At 41.6% G+C, this 20642-nt stretch overlaps 2 protein-coding genes across 4 annotated transcripts in view; both read right to left on the minus strand.

Annotated features, from left to right (window-relative positions):
* Window positions 1-892: 892 nt before the first annotated feature.
* LOC118369268 (tumor necrosis factor receptor superfamily member 13B) lies at window positions 893-16272 on the minus strand. Of its 2 annotated transcripts, none has more exons than XM_052490886.1 (5): window positions 16144-16272; window positions 6570-6719; window positions 4031-4147; window positions 2810-3094; window positions 893-2264 (listed from the first exon to the last, which is right to left on the minus strand). In XM_052490886.1, exons 2-5 carry the CDS (start codon window positions 6682-6684, stop codon window positions 2011-2013), a joined length of 771 nt encoding a protein of 256 aa, XP_052346846.1. In that variant the 5' UTR covers window positions 6685-6719; window positions 16144-16272; the 3' UTR covers window positions 893-2010. The 2 variants fall into 2 exon arrangements, with proteins under 2 accessions (XP_052346846.1, XP_035609616.1); XM_035753723.2 differs by lacking the exon at window positions 16144-16272 and adding an exon at window positions 7534-7615.
* The window catches only part of sstr2a (somatostatin receptor 2a), a 35392-nt gene continuing 28085 nt past the window's right edge, over window positions 13336-20642 (minus strand). For both annotated transcript variants that reach the window (XM_052490855.1, XM_052490848.1), the window contains exon 3: window positions 13336-20445. In XM_052490855.1, the coding sequence (XP_052346815.1) occupies window positions 20029-20445 (417 nt within the window). In that variant the 3' untranslated portion in view covers window positions 13336-20028. The remainder of the gene's footprint in view (window positions 20446-20642) is intronic.

Raw genomic sequence — 20642 nt, forward strand, 5'->3', positions numbered from 1 at the left:
CGAACAACCTTATGCAGTCAGTGTCCTTTTCAAAAAGACACCGTTTCACGTTTGTTCCTTTCTTGCGCTGATGGTATAATTCTTGTGTTGCTGACATATCGTGGTCGAATTTGTTTCAGGTGATGCGCTGTTGTGGATAAGGAAAAGACTGGCACATTGTGCATCCTGCCGGAGACTATGGCTCGATCTGACAGTGTTAAAACTTGTCCACGTGTTTCTCGAATTCCGTGTATGCGCGAGCGCACGTGTGTTGTGCATATGTTTGTGTACTGAATCAGTACTTTCAATTCAGCATGCTGTCTACGATGGATATAAAGTCGGTGTCGGAGAGTTTTTTTCCACATCATGTATGTATGTATGTATGTATGTATGTATGTATGTATGTATGTATGTATGTATGTATGTATGTATGTATGTATGTATGTATGTATGTATGTATGTATGTATGTATGTATGTATGTATGTATGTATGTATGTATGTATGTATGTATGTATGTATGTATGTATGTATGTATGTATGTATGTATGTATGTATGTATGTATGTATGTATGTATGTATGTATGTATGTATGTATGTATGTATGTATGTATGTATGTATGTATGTATGTATGTATGTATGTATGTATGTATGTATGTATGTATGTATGTATGTATGTATGTATGTATGTATGTATGTATGTATGTATGTATGTATGTATGTATGTATGTATGTATGTATGTATGTATGCTAAAATAAGAAACCAAGGTATAAACTGAGTTACTTTATCGGCCAAGGATCATTATGGTCTAGTCAAGACTACACCCCCAACACTTTATCTGCTGCAAGAACTGGACACTGATGGTGAGACCCAAAATAAAAACCTATATCTTTACTCGCCTGTGTGCTGCAGGGTTTTATTAGCTTGTTGAAGATTTACTGGAGGTCTTTCATGGCACGTGGAGGACACATGCCTGTGAATGTCCAGTCACCTGTGATAGTCAGTATTTGATGTCCGTCCATGTCTGAGCACGTCGGATGATGACGTGGAAACCGGCCACTAGGGGCAACAGTGAATGTGTACGCATCCCCCTCTGGTGCCAAAGGTTGCATGTTCAAATCTAGCAATAAAAATATGCTTTTGAGATTTCTGTTTTAAGTCTACCCCAAACCGTAACCCTTACCTTAAATATTCTGAGTTAATGCCTAACCTTAAACATGAACTTTGTAATTTGACATTTGAGAAACATGGATGAACGTCTAATTCTGACTGAGCGGTAGTTGTAATGTCTCCCGAGAGACGGAGAGGGTGTCCTAATTTGATCATTTTTGTTGCTGAGAATTTTCTTGCACAACAGGAAATGCAAACTTGTGTATTCAAGGTTTTTAAAAGGCTTTTAAAAGGTTTTTAAAATCTCAATTTTAAAATGTCGGACGTAATTTGCCCTATTGAAAAATGTATCAACCACTACAAAAATGTCCATTAATTATAATCCACATAATTCACATTTCTTGTTGCTGCAGGATTAGTTTCCTGCTGTAGAAAACTGGCTCAAATGAATATCCAACATCTGTACAGGCATACAGTGGGGAGAACAAGTATTTGATACACTACAGATTTTGCAGGTTTTCCTACTTACAAAGCATGTAGAGGTCTGTCATTTTTACCTATAATAAAACAAATACAGACCTCTACATGCTTTGTAAGTAGGAAACACTGCCGATTTGGCAGGTTATCAAATACTTGTTCTCCCCACTGTATATAATGTTCTATGTCACTCGCTTCTGTCTCAATCCGGTTTCTCCTGTATCCTTCACCACCTATTCATTTCTGCTCTCCAGACTGCTCACACATCTGATCTTGGGACAGTTTTTTCTCCCCCCCCCCACACTAATTGTTCAGGTTAGGATTGGGGAGGAGAAGTTGATCCTAGATCTGTACTTTACTGGAAACTTCACCCTGGAGTGGGCAGTATCAGATTTGTCCTGAGTTGTTTATTTATTTAGTGTCCAGTCTGGTTCAGTTCTGCAATCAGAAGCTGGGCTGACTGGGGGAGCAAATTATTCTCTGTGATGATCCACACTGAGAGGCTCTGGTCGGAGAGTGGAGGTCCTGGGGGACAGCCTGCTGGTAGAGGGCGAGTGGGGGTCTCTGCTGCTTCTCTCCCCTGCCAGGCACTCCGAGGTCAGGGAAGCAGTGGACACACACACAAGTCTCTGTGGGGCTGGACGAACGGCTCAGTGTCACACTGTTTATCTGGAGCAGGGATGGATCCATCGGGCAGTCTAAAGATGGTACGTACACACACACACACACACACACACACACACACAGGTTATCTCGATCTAAAAGGAGTCATGTTGAGTTACAAGATTGTGATTTTGGATCACCACTGTGATTAATATTATTTGACCATGCTGGTCATCTATGAACATTTGAACATCTTGGCCATGTTCTGTTATAATCTCTAGCCGGCACAGCCAGAAGAGGACTGGCCACCCCTCATAGCCTGGTTCCTCTCTAGGTTTCTTCCTAGGTTCTGTTCTTTCTAGGGAGTTTTTCCTAGCCACCGTGCTTCTACACCTGCATTGCTTGCTGTTTGGGGTTTTAGGCTGGGTTTCTGTACAGTACTTTGTGGCATCAGCTGATGTAAAAAGGGCTTTATAAATACATTTGATTGTTTGTTTTTTACCTTTTTAGATCTTAATGAATATTCATAAATGGACAGGGGGGGGGGGGCTGATCCCAGATCAGCACTTCTATTCTGAGTGGCTTTATGAAGCTGTGACCTGTGCTAACTTTTTTACACTAGATGTGTGCCCAAACTGACCTTTGGAGGACTGGGTGTTCTGATTAGGCTCTTGGCCCTTCTGACCTTCATGACCCTGGGTGTGACTGTTCTGTGTGGCCCCTGGTCGGGGGGGCCTCCTCAGCAGCACCAGCAGAGCCACAGACAGGGTCAACAGCAGCAGAGTCAGACACAGGCCCAGCAGAGAGTACACCAGGATGGTTGAGTAGGGCAGGCCTCTGGGTAGGTAGCCCCCCCTGATGGAATGGTTCTGGAAGGCATTCCCATCCACAGGCCTCAAGATTCCATTCAAGGCAGACTGTTGGTCTTGAGGGAATTAAATGCCTAAATTAAATCCTTATGTACTCTGCAATAACGTCCATGTAATGTGAAGTGAGTTGTAGCGTATGCACCATTTCCAAATGTCAACGCTCTACTTCCAGACGGTTCTCAGTTCTGAACATCATCAAAGCCAAATGCATTTAATCCCAAAGTTATCTTATTTAAATTTGACTGAATTAGAGAGAACACCAAATGGCACCTTATGGGAGGGTACCGTTTGGGACATAGACATTACATTTCAGCTAGTCCAGCCGTGTAATCCTGAGGTAATGAAGCACCTGGCTGGGTAAAGGGCATTTGAAGGAATTGGTGTGCTCAACTCAAATGTTTGTAGAAGAAAAAAGTATTTGGTTGCTGAGTTAAAAAGGCATATATTTTAAGAAAGGAAAAACCTACACTCTGGAATATTCTTGACGTTTTAATGTCTTTTATTTTTTATTATTTTTAGCAACAGAGGTCAGAGCAAAAGGCCACAGCCTTGACCAAACGCTGACGAAGACTGTGGCTGAAACTTGTCCGCTTGCTCTGACCTCCGCTTCTACAATTTAAAAAAATAAAAGGGCATTCAAACGTAAGGAATATTCCAGTGAGTGTGGGTTTTTCCTTTAAACAAAATGTATAACAGGCTGCTGCATTTGTGAAGGGGTCGCTTGCATGTCAGTTGTTATACATATTGGCTCGACTGCCAGAAGCTCTTTTGGAGATGGCTGTATGCTCAATGAATGACTTAGTAGTGTACAAACTATTATGACGGTTTGAGTGTCTTACAGAGAGAGAGAGAGAGAACGAGAGACAAAAAGAGAACATTTAGCACCTAAAATGCTTATGGAAAAGGGTTTGCTAAGTGAGTGTCCTATATGTTTTGTAATAGCTACAACATACTGTGCGGATGTATAGTACTTTAGAATGCTGTTCACTCACTCTGACACTGGTGGGAACACTCTGAGGGATGGCTGCCACACACCGCAGCACACCTCAGACACATCTTCAACAGCCTGTCATAGTACTGCCCTGGGACCGCCTTACACCCCAGAGACACTGGCACAGACAGACACACAATGGCACAGGGATGGTCTTGAGTATTATAACATGCATGGTATATTCTTCCTGTGTTTTGACACAAAATGGATACTATGTTCAATATCAGCCATGATTCCAGTAGGCTATACATGTTAGTTAACCTGACAAAAATGGTATTGAGATTCATTAACCTTTTGTATGATCCTTTTACCACTGATACAACACCATATAATTAAATACAACATGTTATATATAATTAAATACAGTGCCTATCAATAATTCAACCCCCTGGGATTTATTCACATTTTATTGTGTTACAAAGTGGGATTAAAATGGATTTAATAAAAAAATGTCAATGAGCTACACATTATACTCTAATGTCAAACTGGATAAATTATACTCTAATGTCAAACTCGATGAAACATTTAATTTTTTATGATTGAAAAATATAACACTAATATCCACTGAGTTCACAACACGTTAGGAACACCTTCCTAATGTTGAATTGCACCCCTTTTTGCATCAGAACAGCCTCAATTCGTCAGGGTATGGACTCTACAAGGTGTCAAATGTATTCCACAGGGATGCTGGCCAATGTTGACTCCAATACTTCCCACAGTTGTGCCAAGTTGTCTGGATGTCTTTTGGGTGGTGGACCATTCTTGATACACACAGGAAACTGTTGAGTGTGAAAAACCCAGCAGCGTTGCAGTTCTTGAAACACTCCAACCAGTGCGCCTGGTACCTACTACCATACCTTGTTCAAAGGCACTTCCATATTTTGTCTTGTCCATTCACCCTCGGATTGTGTGTGTGTGTCATTCAATGTCTCAATTGTCTCAAGGCTTAAAAATCTTTATTTAACCTGTCTCCTTCCCTTCATCTACACTAATTGAAGTGGCTTTAACCGGTTGCATCAATAAGGGATCATACTGTAGCGTTCACGTCAATTCAGCCTGTCATGGAAAGGGTAGGTGTTCTTAATGTTTTGTACACTCAGTGGATATTGACTAGATAAGTATTCACCCCCTGAGTCCATACATGTTAGAAACACCTTTTTGGGTGGCTATGCACACCTTGATTGTGCAATATTTGGTCCTTGCCGATGACAAGCATGTCCATAACATCACGCAGCCACACCACCATTCTTAAAATGTGGAGAGTGGTACTCAGTGGTGTGTTGTTGGATTTGCCCCAAACATAACGCTTTGTATTCAGGACAAAAAGTTTATTCCTTTGCCAGATTTTTTTCATTATTACTCTGCCTTGTTGCAAACAGGATGTATGTTTTGGAATATTTGTATTCTGTACACGCTTTTTTAAATGTCATTTAGGTTATTATTGTATAGTAACTACACTGTTGATCCAGACTCAGGAGAAAACTATCACAGCCGTTAAACTCTTAACTGTTTTCAAATCACCAAGGAACTTATAATGAAATCCCAGAGAGATTTCCTTTCTCACTGGCAACTCAGTTAGCAAGGACGCCTGTATCTTTGTAGTGACTGGGTGTATTGATACACCATCCAAAGCCTAATCAATAGCTTCACCCTGCTCAAAAGGATATTCATCATTGTTTTTTATTTTAACGCATCTACCAATTGGTGCCCTTCTTAACAAGGCATTGCAAAAGCTCCCTGGTCTTTTTTGTTGAATCTGTGCTTGAAATGATCTATTCAACTGAGGGACCTTGCAGCTACTTGTATGTGTGTGGTACAGAGATGGGTTAGTCATTTAAAAAAAAAACTTAACACACACAGAATCCATGCAACTTATTATGTGGCTTGTTGAGCACATTTTTACTCCTGAACTTACTATTTAGTCCTGAACTTACTATTTAGTTCTGAACTTACTATTTAGTTCTGAACTTACTATTTAGTCCTGAACTTACTATTTAGTCCTGAACTTACTATTTAGTCCTGAACTTACTATTTAGTCTTGCCGTAACAAAGGGAGGGAATACTTCTGCAACCAAAACATTTTAGTAATACATTTTTTATTAATTTGTCAAACAAAAATATCATTTTGACAATATGGAGTACTTTGTAGAGATCAGTGACGACAAAAAAACACAATGAAATCAATTTGAATCCCACTTTGAAATGCAACACAAGGGGGTGAATACTTATGATACACACTTTATCTCTATATATAACTTTGAAGATCGAGTCCACAGGAGGTTGGCGACACCTTAATTGGGGAGGGTGGGCTTGTGGTAATGGTTGGAATGGTATCAGATATGTCAAACACATGATTTCCATATGTTGGATGCCATTCCATTCACTCCGTTCCAGCCATTATTATGACCCGTCCTCCACTCAGCAGCTTCCACTGATTGAGTCATAAGGACAATCACACTGTGTATTGGCCTCTCACTGACTTCTCAAGTCAGTGTATGTGTTATTGCCCCCGGTGAGCGTTTGTGTGTATGTGAACTTACCACAGTACTCGATGCATCTGAGGTGGCGATGGGGCTGCTGGCAGACCATCTGACAGGTCAGACACTTCCTGACCAGGCGGTCCCAGAAGTAACCCTCAGAACAGCCTAATCCCATGGCTCAGTTCGGGTGTCAACTCACACTCTGACTCACTGAATGACAGATGGGGAAAAATCAGGGTCAGTTCATGGGGATCCTTGTGTAATTTGTATTTTGTATTTATTAAGGATCCTCATTTAAGTCAGCAGCTACTCTTCCTGGGGTCCAGCAACATTAAGGCAGTTATATACAAAAAATGTTACATTACATTTCATAACGCATAGTAATCAGTCTTGGATCACTTGGTTTGGATGGATTCAAACCTCTTTAGTTTTACACAAAATGATCCGGTCCAACTAGCTCCAGAATATATCAGAAGAGAGGGCAAGGCTCCAAAAACAACTCAATACAACTTCAAAGATTGAAATGAACTTTTCTTGACAGAGGAATACTGCGCTGCGCTCTGCTGGGCACAGAATCACTGAGCCGGAGAAAGTACTCATGAAGCTGCGCCTCGCCTTACTCTTCAACTTCATAAAATTGACTCATACGTTTGTTCTTATCTGTGCATTTGCTTAAACAATTCTCCAACAGTATCATATAAGACCTTTACTACTGATTTGGTTCCTTTCACCACACGTGACATTATGGTGTTTTTGTTGGTGTAACACTCTAGCATAAACTGGCTCATTGCATACACCAGTAAGTATTCAAGGCATGATGTTGATCTTTATGTCTGGATATCCGATTTAGTAAACATTCCCCCCCCCCCCTTAATTACCATTCCCAGGTGGTCAATTAATTATTAAAGACTACTTCTTTTAAAAAGTTATAAACCATGAACAGCATAACCATTAACCGACTCATGTCAATTTAAAAAATGCATCTTGTGACATAATGTAACAAAACAGATATCGTATGACTTACCCACAGAGAGATGAAAGACATGTATGGACCTTTGTTTGAAATGTGCCTCTCATGCAGTGATGTTGGGCTACATGTATTTGAGTTGGGGGCTAATTTGGGTACAACCACAATGTCTTTTCTGGTACTTCCCCCTTGCACAGAAGGTGAGCTACTCTCTTGTTATGGTGAGTCATGTGCTTGATAGGTGTGAATTGTGACTATGAGTTAGATTTTGTCATGTCTATTCATATACTTTTACTAAGCAATGTGAACTTGCCTACCTTTCCCAAATATTGAATGAGACCGACAGTATGGTATTTACAGTGGTCTGTTACATTGGTAAAAATGGCATGTAATGTAGACTGCAGACTCACAGCAGCCTTGTAGTATGATGAGGATTTGGAGCACAATATAAAGCTCTTATTTAAGCAAGTCCCGAGGAGGTGTGGTTATATGGCCAACATACCACTGCTAAAGGCTGTTCTTAAGCACGAAGCAACGTGGAGTGCCTGGACACAGCCCTTAGCTGTGGTTTATTGGCCATATACCACACCACCCCTTTCTAAAGTCTTGTCAAGTTAATAAACCGATCACTGAACATTTAGAATCCCACCACACCTTCTCAGGCTGTGCAATCCGATTTCCGAGCTGGTCACGGGTGTACATCAGCCACGCTCAAGGTACTAAACAATATTATAACCGCCATCGATAAAAGACAGTTCTGTGCAGCCATCTTCATCGACCTAGCCAAGGCTTTCGACTCTGTCAATCACCGTATTCTTATCGGCAGACTCAATACCTTGGTTTCTCAAATGACTGCCTCGCCTGGTTCACCAACTACTTCACAGACAGAGTTCAGTGTGTCAAATCGGAGGGCCTGTTGTCCGAACCTCTGGCAGTCTCTATGGGGGTACCACAGGGTTAAATTCTTGGGCAGACTCATTTCTCTGTACATATCAATAATGTCACTTGCTGTGAGTGATTCCCTGATCCACGCAGACAACACCATTCTGTATACATCTGGCCCTTCTTTGGACACTGTGTTAAACTTCTTATGGCTGGTTGCTACTCAGGCCCAGATGCTAATATATGCATATTATTAGTAGATTTGGATAGAATAAACTATGAAATTTCTAAAACTGTTTGAATGATGTCTGTGAGTATAACAGAACTCATATGGCAGGCAAAAACCTGAGAAAAAATCCAACCAGGAAGTGGGAAATCTAAGTTTTTCTTTGCCTATCGAATATACAGTGTCTATGGGGTCACATTGCACTTCCTAATGCTTCCACTAATGTCAACAGTCTTTAGAACCTTGTTTTATGCTTCTACTGTGAAGGAGGGGAGCTGAATGAGTCAGTGGTCTGGCAGAGTGGCATGAGCTGACCTACGTGTGTCCACGTGAGAGTTAGCTTGAGTTCCATTGCATTTCTGAAGACAAAGGAATTCTCCGGTTGGAACATTATTGAAGATTTTCTGCTAAAAACATCCTCTCTGGTCACCCCCAAAACCAATTTTTTCTTTGGCCGCATCTCCTTCCAGTTCTCTGCTGCCAATGACTGGAACGAACTGCAAAAATCTCTGGAACTGGAAACGCTTATCTCCCTCACTAGCTTTAAGCACCAGTTGTCAGAGCAGCTCACAGATTACTGCACCTGTACATAGCCCATCTATAATTTAGCCCTAACAACCACCACTCCCCCCTACTGTATTTATTTATTTAGCTCCTTTGCACCCCATTATTTCTATCTTTACTTTGCCCCTTCTTCCACTGCAAATCTACCATTCCAGTGTTTTACTTGCTATATTGTATTTACTTCGCCACAGTGGCCTTTTTTTTTGCCTTTTTACCTCCCTTATCTCACCTCATTTGCTCACATTGTATATAGACTTATTTTTCTACTGTATTATTGACTGTGTCTTTGTTTTACTCCACTCTGTGTCGAACTGCTTTGCGTTATCTTGGCCATCTTGGTCAATTGTAAATGAGAATTTGTTCTCAACTTGCCTACCTGGTTAAATAAAGGTGAAATAAAAATAAAATAAATAAATCTGCTCATTTATCACTCCAGTGTTAATCTGCTAAATTGTAATTACTTTGCTACTATGGCCTATTTATTGCCTTAACTCCTCACGCCATTTGCAAACACTGTATATAGACTTCATTTTTTTTTCTATTGTGTTATTGACTGTACGCTTGTTTATTCCATGTGTTGAGTTTATTTTATTTTTACAGGGAGAGTGCACATTAATCAACGTTTCAGTAAAAGTGACGGTTTTATTTTTTAATTATTTTTATTTCACCTTTATTTAACCAGGTAGGCTAGTTGAGAACAAGTTCTCATTTACAACTGCGACTTGGCCAAGATAAAGCGTAGCAATTTGACACATACAACAACACAGAGTTACACATGGAAGAAACAAAATATACAGTCAATAATACAGTAGAACAAAAGAAAACAAAAAGTCTATATACAGTGAGTGCAAATGAGGTAAGTTAAGGAAATAAATAGGCCATGGTGGCTAAGTAATTACAATATAGCAATTAAACACTGGAATGGTAGATCGGCAGAAGATGAATGTGCAGGTAGAGATACTGGGGTGCAAATGAGCAAAATGAATAAATAAATACCAGTATGGGGATGAGGTAGGTGGATAGATGGGCTGTTTACAGATAGACTAAGTACAGGTGCAGTGATCTGTAAGCTGCTCTGACATCTGGTGCTTAAAGCTAGTGAGGGAGATGTGAGTCCAGCTTCAGAGATTTTTGCAGTTCGTTCCAGTCATGGGCAGCAGATAACTGTAAGGAAAGACGACCAAAGGAGGAATTGGCTTTGGGGGTGACCAGTGAGATATACCTGCTGGAGCGCGTGCTACGAGTGTGTGCTGCTATGGTGACCAGTGAGCTGAGATAAGGCAGGGCTTTACCTAGCAGAGACTTGTAGATAACCTGTAGCCAGTGGCTTTGGCGACGAGTATGAAGCGAGGGCCAACCAATGAGAGCGTACAGGTCGCAATGGTGGGTAGTGTATGGGGCTTTCGTGACAAAACGGGTGGCACTGTGATAGACTGCATCCAGTTTGTTGAGTAGAGTGTTGGAGGCTATTTTATAGATGACATCACCGAAGTTGAGGATCGGTAGGATGGTCAGTTTTACGAGGGTATGTTTGGCAGCATGAGTGAATGATGCTTTGTTGTGATATAGGAAGCCGATTCTAGATTTAATTTTGGATTGGAGATTAATCTGAGTCTGGAAGGAGAGTTTACAGTCTAACCAGAAACCCAGGTATTTGTAGTTGTCCACGTATTCTAAGTCAGAGCCGTCCAGAGTAGTGATGCTGGACGGGCGAGCAGGTGCGGGCAGTGATCGTTTGAATAGCATGCATTTAGTTTTACTTGCGTTTTAAGAGCAGTTTGAGGCCACGGAAGGAGAGTTGTATGGCATTGAAGCTCGTCTGGAGGTTAGTTAACAGTGTCCAAAGAAGGGCCAGAAGTATACAGAATGGTGTCGTCTGCGTAGAGATGGATCAGAGAATCACCAGCAGCAAGAGCGACATCATTGATGTATACAGAAAAGAGAGTCTGCCCGAGAATTTAACCCTGTGGCACCCCCATAGAGACTGCCAGAGGCCCGGACAACAGGCCCTCCGATTTGACACGCTGAACTCTATCAGAGAAGTAGTTGGTAAACCAGGCGAGGCAATCATTTGAGAAACCAAGGCTGTCGAGTCTGCCAATAAGAATGTTGTGATTGACAGAGTCGAAAGCCTTGGCCAGATCAATGAATACGGCTGCACAGTAATGTCTCTTATCGATTTTTTTTATTTTATTTTATTTTACCTTTATTTAACCAGGCAAGTCAGTTAAGAACATATTCTTATTTTCAATGACGGCCTGGGAACAGTGGGTTAACTGCCTGTTCAGGGGCAGAACGACAGATTTGTACCTTGTCGGCTCGGGGGTTTGAACTCGCAACCTTCCGGTTACTAGTCCAACGCTCTAACCACTAGGCTACGCTGCCGCCCCGATGGCGGTTATGATGTCGTTTAGAATCTTGAGAAATGGCTGAGGTGCACCCATGACCAGCTCTGAAACCAGATTGCATAGCGGAGAAGGTATGGTGGGATTCGAAATGGTCAGTAATCTGTTTAACTTGGCTTTTGAAGACCTTAGAAAGACAGAGCAGGATAGATATAGGTCTGTAGCAGTTTGGGCCTAGAGTGTCACCCCCCTTGAAGAGGGGGATGACCGCAGCTTTCCAATCTTTGGGAATCTCAGATGATACGAAAGAGAGGTTGAACAGGCTAGTAATAGGGGTTGCAACAATTTCAGCAGATAATTTTAGAAAGAGAGGGTCCAGATTGTCTAGCCCGGCTGATTTGTAGGTGTCCAGATTTTGCAGCTCTTTCAGAACATCGGCTATCTGGATTTGGGTAAAGGAGAAATGGTGGGGACTTGGGTGGGTTGCTGTGGAAGGTGCCGGGCAGTTGACCGGGGTAGGGGTAGCCATGTGGAAAGCATGGCCAGCCGTGGAGAAATGCTTATTGAAATGTTCAATTATAGTGGATTTATCGGTGGTGACAATTTTTCCTAGCCTCAGAGCAGTGGGCAGCTGGGAGGAGGTGCTCTTATTCTCCATGGACTTTAGTGTCCCAGAACTTTTTTGAATGTTTAGCCAGGCGGCTAATTTTCAACCGCAGTCCCTGGGCAGGTTATTAAAAACAATTACAATATTGACAATCATTGCGCAATGAGCACACGCAGAGCAAAAAGCAACAAGACAAAATCCATAAAAGCAACAACAAGTGTTTCCATACCTCACAAGCTACAGACAACTGACAACATGGTAACTCTGTGTTGTTGTCTGTGTCACACTGCTTTGCTTTTTCTTGGCCAGGTTGCAGTTGTCAGTGAGAACTTGTTCTGAACTAGCCTACCTGGTTAAATAAAGGTGAAATAAAAAAATGAAATAAGAGCTTTATATTGCTCTCCGAATCCTCATCATGCCACAAGGCTGCTGTGAGTCTGCAGTCTCCGTTACATTACATTTTACCAATGTACCATGAGCCAGTGACACACCACTATAGAGCCACATACCACAAACCCCCAAGGTGCCTTGTCGCTGTTATAAACTGGTTACCATGTAATTAGAGCAGTACAAATAAATGTTTTGTCATACCTATGTTACACGGTCTGATATACCACAGCTGTCGGCCAATCATCGAACCACCCAGTTTATAATTTGCAATAGACTTACATGGCCATCTCACTATGCTATTTGAAGGAGCGTGGACGCATCTGTCCTGCGGTACCATGTTTTGTTTCATATGTGACCGTTGATGAATACAGACGTTACATATACTGCGAATCAATGTTTAGTTTTCACGTGCATGCGAGACGTTTTTAGAGGGGAAGGTTGGGAGTTTAAACCACGGCCGAGTCACACTAAAAACGGTCAAAATGGGACTTGATGGGACTCTCTGCTTGGTATTAAGGAGATCGGGGGTGTAATTGTACGTCAAGCTGCTTCATGCTACAGAAATGCCTATGAGCATTCTGGCTCGTACAAGGCCACTTACTTAATTTAATCATAATAATAACACTTTTGCAAAGGAAGGAATTTGCAATGACTTCACAGCAAAGTAAATATGCATGGGTGTTGAGTCACTGTGAAACTAAAATTGGCGACGCATAATTACACCCTCCTCTGCACCCGGTGGACAAGTTCTCTGCCAGCCTGAAGTAGATTTCATGTAGAAACAGGCAAACAGTTCACCTACAGAAACCTACTAATCCTCAGAATAGACCTACAAGAAACAGATGTTCAGTCAAATGGGAGGAGAAAGGAAGACCACACAAGTCAACACACTCATCTCAAAAGCTAACCGATTAGTCAAACCAAATGAGTATAGCCATCCATTTTCAAATGGAACTGCTTTTAATTGCAAGTAGTAGTCGTAGTAACAGCAGTAGCAGAAGCAACAATATGACATATTTACAAAAACCATTCAGGATCTCACAATGTCTGTTTGTTTGGTTGTGCAGCTGTATGGACAAAGAGCCTTCTTTTAATCCTATCAGAGTATGTACATCCAGGTCCATAATTATTGGAACTCTAGATACAGATGTGCCAATAAGACAGTATAAAATAAATAATACAAAACACTGAGCTATATTGTCTGCAACAAAAATTGGATATTGTATTATTTTATACTAATTTATACAATTGTTTATCGAATGATTGAGTTTAACAAGTAATACAAAAAAAACAGGGGTCAGTTATTGGCACCCATGTTTTCAGTACCCAGACTGTCCCCTTGCAAAGATAACAACATTTTTTTTTTACCATTCCTCCATACAGAATCTTTCCAGATCCTTGATATCCTTCATCTGCTCTTATGGACGGCCCTCTTCAATTCAAACCACAGGTTTTCAATGGGGTTCATGTCTGTTGACTGAGATGGCCATTGCAAAATGTTGAGCCGTTTCTTTGTGGATTGTGGCTGTGTCTTTTTCCTCGTAAAGGGAGGGTGCTGGAGTACTGAAAACAGGGGTGTCAATCATTTTAACCCCTATTTTGTTTGTTAAACCAAATCTCTCTCTAAACAGTTGTATTGGTTTAAAATAATTCCCTTATTTTTTTTTTTGCATACCACATAGCTATTTATATTGTTTATTTTATAGTCTTTTTTTGCTCATCTTTATCAAGGGTGCCAATAATTATGGACCAGTCTGTAGATATAGTGTATCCATAGTGGCCTACCATTGCAGAGTAGTTTGAATCTCTATATCCGCCCAACATCCTTGGGGCAATCACATTACACAATTTCAAAACTAACCAGCTGAGGGAGACATTTAGCAACATTTGTGGGGATATCCCAACCAGATTTGCTGTATTACAGTATTAGCCATAAAACACATTTGGTTTTTCAACGATTTTATAGAATATACATATCCCTCCCATTTCTATGGCCATTGAGAGTAAAATAACCTCTAAACATTGTTCTAATAATTTGCTAACAGGGTGTCTCTTCTGCTACCTCTATCTCTACAAGAGAACACAGTGTCAGAGGAGATACATTACAGTGTTATGTACACTGTACACCTGGTAAATTACCACTCCAGTAAAAACTTTCCAGCCCCAGTAGACTACCTCATATAACATTGAATACTCTCTATCAAACCAATTGGAACACCAGTGGCATCAGGCGGCCATTGTGTTCGAGGTGGCACGATGTATGTGAGGATAGAGGGGGTTTCAAACACCCGAAACAGTTTTTTTTTCCCCCCTGCAATCTATAGCCATAATCATTATGCCTAATTCTATTCTACACATTCCAGAGGGTGTCATTCTGACTGTTTTCAATCCCACATCTTAACGTACTGCACAAACATGCCTCGGATATTACATTCAAATTACAACACAGTACATGGGATGATAACACACAATCAATACAGGCACATATCATTTCATAATTAATACACAAATATCATGATATTATCATAAGGTGCCAGATTACATTTAAAGCAAGTATTTTTTTCTGCATATCTATGTCAAGCTGTCTTTATCTTCCTAACTGGTGTGTTTTTTTTCCTTCATTTTACTAAATATGCTTCCCCTCATCTCTGCTAATATCTGGGTAAAATATTGAAAGGAATGTGAGTCTTATTCAGTACATTTAGTGATTGCTTGCTTTTCTAAAGTCTAGCAACCTTGCCAGCAGGAATGTTAGACAAGCTGATCTAACTTGATTTATAGACTGTGGTGGAAAAAGTACCCAATTGCTATACTTCAGTAAAAGTAAAGATACGTTTTTAATAGAAAATGACTCAAGTAAAAGTGAAGGTCACCCAGTAAAATAATACTTGAGTAAAAGTCTATTTGTTTTGAATTTTACTTAAGTATCAAAAGTAAATATAATTGCTAAAATATACTTAAGTATCAAAAGTAAATACTTCAAATCCTTATATTAAGCAAATTTATACAGAGACTTATATATTTTATTTATTTACGGATAACCAGGGGTACACTCCAACACTGACATAATTTACAAAAGAAGCATTTGTGTTTGGTAAGTCTGCCAGATCAGAGGCAGTAGGGATGACCAGGAATGTGCTCTTGATAAGTGTATGAATTGGATCATTTTCCTGTCCTGCTAAGCACTCAAAATGTAACGAGTACTTTTGGGTGTCAGGGAAAACGTATGCAGTAAAAAGTACATATTTTCTTTTAAGAATGTAGTGGAGTAAAAGTAAAGTAAATAGTAAAGTACAGATACCTCCAAAAATTACTTAAGTAGTACTTCAAAGTATCGTTACTTAGTTACTGTACACTACTGTTGCTAGTCTCAATAGCTTGGTAGCTACCCACTGGGCACAGTCGTCAATTAAACTTTTATTCCATGTTGGTTCAACGTAATTTCATTGAAATGACTTAGAAACAATGATGCTTCAACCAGTGTGTGCCCAGTGGGTAGTTATGAGTTTGGGAGATAGGTTCCCTAAAGCCAACCTCATAAAACCTCAAGAGGGCTAGCATTACAGAGAAACAACAAAACATTTATTTTATTTATTCATCAAGAAGGAATCAATAGGCTACATAGCTTGATCAAAATTAATTTACAAACATACCTCCTGCGAGTCCTGCCCATCACCTGCAGCTAAAATTAAACGATGTGCGAGCCACTCCACACTCACTCTCCTCTTTCAGTGAGGATACTGCATGTACTCGAGTATCTTGCATCAACTGCGTTTCCCAGTCTGTTTGTGCTATCATGAAAACTCATTGTCAGGCCAAACATGTTTGTCAGGCCAAACAATGACAGCAATGGAGTTGGCAAGAGCACAAGCAGATCTGGGATCAGGTTTCTGTATTTCACCTTGTAGAGCAAGAAGAGGAGCTGATATTGAGAAAAACTATCTGATTATGAGAACTGCTCCTTCCTTTGACTGCCAGTCAGTAGTGTACGGTCCCTGAGTCATTTCGAGGTGAACCACTTGTGACGCTCGAACCTGAGAGACAGACCCTTGACATGATGAAAGGGATGGTGTGGGCTGACCTCTGCTTTTACTCCGACGGAAAAGACTGCGTTTGAGGACAGTGTACGACCGTGTTCGACCCCTTCCTCTCGCTCTCTGTGGGTCGTTTGTTTAGTTAGCAATCATTACACACACACAGTGTTCTGTACTTATGCCATCTCTCCAGATGACCATCTATATGATCATGTTTCCTTTAAGGTTCAGGAGCGTTCATTTATTCACTAATGAAGTAGATTTTATTGGAACACTGCCACAGCTGATACGCCGTAATGAATGGGCTCGATAGATAGATGTGTGCACATTGACTCAGTGTTCAATACATACCGCAGTGAGTCATGACGACACAAATGATGAGTGACATCAAGCGGCAGTCCCCTGACTCCCTGCCAATCGAGATTGGACTCAACACACACACATTTTGTTCTATCCTCGTGGGGACCTAAAATGTATTTCCATTCAAAATCCTATTTTCCCTAAAACCTAACCCAAATCCTTATTCTAACCCTAATTGTAATCCTAACCTCTAAGGGCCTTTGTCCTCATGGGGATGTGGGAAATGTCCCCACGAGGGAACATTTTCCTTGTTTTACTATCCTTGTCGTACTTTGGGGGATTTTAGGTCCCCACAAGGATAGAAGAGCCAACCAATACACACACACACACACACACACACACACACACACACACACACACACACACACTGCCCTGTATTATGAAACACCAGTATAAAATATCATCCATCTGAGAACTCACATGTAACAAACTAATTATGACATGTCATTTACAATATTTTACACCGTGCATACGGTTTGCAAACTGAAGGAAAACAAGCGACTTAGAGACATTGCTCACACACAGAGGACAATAGGTGCTTACTGTAGAAGAATGTATGACCTTATTATATCTAATATCTGCCATCTTTGCTCTCCTGTAAGTACATTTCGGGTGAGGCAGAGTGTAGATAGTTCCTCCATACAAACACCACCTGTTCTCCTCAAGGTGTCTGGAACTTTGTCTGTGTCAGTCTGTATCTGTGTGTTTGTGTGCAGGAACAAGGTAGTGATAGCAGCTTCTAGCCCTTCACAAATGAACGACACATTGAGAGAAGGCTGAGGTTCCATCCTCCTTATTCTATATGTCTTTATCCTACGCCCTCGTCCTCTTGGGTTAAATCTATGTACGGTCTACCTAATCTACTGTACAGAGAGCGAGAGAGTTCAACTGCCTCTGGCATAATGATGCTAATTACAATGCCTGATGTCACTATGTTAAAGAGAATCATTAATTCCTATAATTTACTGTGTTAAATAACACTAATACATGAAGACAATTTTTTTGTGAACAAATGTTTCATTTTGTCGTTGAGGTTGGTAGCAACATGTGGAAATCGTTGTGGAAATCTGTTGCAGCTCAAGTCAACTACAACACACACAATGCAATGCTCTCTCTATGGGCTGGCTGGCTAGCTTGGTGGGCTGGCTGGCTAGCTTGGTGGGCTGGCTGGCTAGCTTGGTAGGCTGCTGGCTAGCTTGGTAGGCTGGCTGGCTAGCTTGGTGGGCTGGCTGGCTAGCTTGGTGGGCTGGCTGGCTAGCTTGGTAGGCTGCTAGCTAGCAAATGTAGCTACACACAGTAATACCAAAGTCAATATCAGCATGTAAAGTAGCTAGTTAGCTGTAAAATCCCCCCCCAAACATTTTTTTTCTCACTATATTACCATGTTCAACCTGCAGATCGATGTGCCTCACAGAGTGGAGTCTGACATTCTCAATGGCCATGCAACGGCATCATGCAATGCACCCTGGAATGAAGAGACAGACAAATAGGAGAAATGTGGTGGACCCTCTGTTAAATTAAACATTTCTCGAGGTAGGAATATCGCAAAAATATGATCAATGGCTCATTAGATAGAAGACGACCTCCTGTGTTATGGCATCGGTCAGTATTGAAATCTGACAAGTATGATAGACGTTTTCACCATCTAAAAGTCGTATTCCTATTAACTTGTAGCAAGAACGGCTTTATCGCAGTGCTACGTCATACCGGGTGGATTTCTGCCTGCTTCAACGGCAATAGCTCAGAAACACATGAAAACATGTAATGTCCCCGGGAATTGATAGAACATCGCTCAGAGATGCATCAAAACAATATAACATTCAAAATGGGTGAATCTTTCCTTTAATGGGCTGTGAAAATAGTGACGCACACACACCCTAACATGGTGAGGCCTTCCAGGGAAAAACACACACACACACACGCAGAGGAAGGCAGGCAAGTACACAGACACACACAGAACCATGGATTCTCCATCTGTACACATTTAGAGAGATAACAACATTGCCCTTGGACTGTGGTGGTGAAATGCACCCATCTCTCTACCAACCAAAACACTGCAGCTGTGGCTCCCTCAGTGATGCAATACTGTCCATTCAGAAATCATCAGCGTCACTCTGACAGCATAGAACTGATGCTGAAACACAACTCCTCCTGTTGAGTAGCAACAAGATTGGCACCACGACAGCTTGGTTATGCTAGGAGCATATCACCTTTAAGCCAACTAGTGCTGACAGCAGAAGAGAAAATGTCATACCAGATTATAAACTGTACACAGTATACGAACAGCCCATCTCAGAGACCGTGAGTGTGTGTGTGTGTGTGTGTGTGTGTGTGTGTGTGTGTGTGTGTGTTCGCCCGTGCTAGCATCTAAAGTTTGAGCCAACTATAAATCAGAGTATTGATCTTGATAACTGCCGACAGACGAATGGTAGTAACAAGGGGAAGTTAACATGGGGTGTGATCTATGCTAAACTGGGGTTTACAAGGAGATCAAAAACACATCACAGAAAACCATGTCTATGTACAGCATCAAGATCGTTTGAAGTCGGAGAATCAATGATCAATGATCCTGGATGCAAAACTCAAAAGTCTCCAGCTTCAGTCAGAGGACATCTGGCTTGGTGAGTATCATCTTTCCTGATCAATAAATAAGATGCGTTATCAAAAGTGTGCTTTCTCATATCCTGATCAAGACAGTACGTATCAATCCATGCCAATGAAACATGAGAGACCTCTTTTTCATCTCCTTCCATTCCATCTCTGTCTTTGTTTTTCTGAGACGGATCTTGGCAGATGTGTTCTAATGCAGGTTTTCCCAATCTCGGTTCCGGGGTCCCGCCTGGGTGCACGCTCTGTTTTTTTTTCCCTAGCACCACACAGCTGATTCAAATAATTAAAGATGAGTTGGTTATTTGAGTCAGCTGTGTAGTCCTGGGGGCAAAAACCAAAAGATACACCCGGGGAGGGGGGTTTGGCAAAGTCTGGACCTCCCTGGTGTTTGGGCCGCTGTACAGGAGATTATAGAAGAGTGCCTTTAATATGAGTAGTCCTTCTAACTGTTCCACACTTGTCCATCTGCTCAAGGAGACACACAAGTAGCCCACACACACACACACACACACACACACACACACACACACACACTCAGATACTGGTCTGCAGCTCGCCATTGAGCAGCGCGGCGTTGTGCATTTCCGCGGTGACGTCGTTGACCATGCGCGTTCGCTCCATGCGGCTGTCGCTGCGCTCTGCCTCATCCAGGCCCGCCACTTTCTTCAAGCACAGAACATTCTGAAAGCTCTTCTTGAAGTTGTCTGACAGGAAGGCGTACAGGATGGGGTTGGCACAGCTGTTGGCGTAGCCCAGCACCACCACAAACTCAAAGGTGCTCTTGAGGACAGGCGTGGTGTCGATGGTCCCCGTCACCGAGGTGACGTTGAACACGTAGAAGGGCAGCCAGCAGAGCACGAACATGGCCACTACGATGGACACCATCCTGGTCACCTTCCTCTCCGAACGCTTACGCTTAGTGGAGCCCACGCGCATGCCTGACGACTTCACCTATTGGACGGGGAGAGAGGGGATCCATTGTTATTGGTGATACTACCTTCTTAGATGCCACAACTGTGCCTATCGCTGTGGTTACAGGCAACAGGTAGATAGATAACAGGTTCCAGCATGTCAGAACGGAGAACTTGACCAAAGACGTCAGCAATAATAAAGATAATAAAGTGAATTTGAAAATAAAAACACCATGA

The sequence above is a fragment of the Oncorhynchus keta genome, chromosome 3, assembly GCF_023373465.1.
Source record: "Oncorhynchus keta strain PuntledgeMale-10-30-2019 chromosome 3, Oket_V2, whole genome shotgun sequence".
NCBI lineage: Eukaryota > Metazoa > Chordata > Actinopteri > Salmoniformes > Salmonidae > Oncorhynchus > Oncorhynchus keta.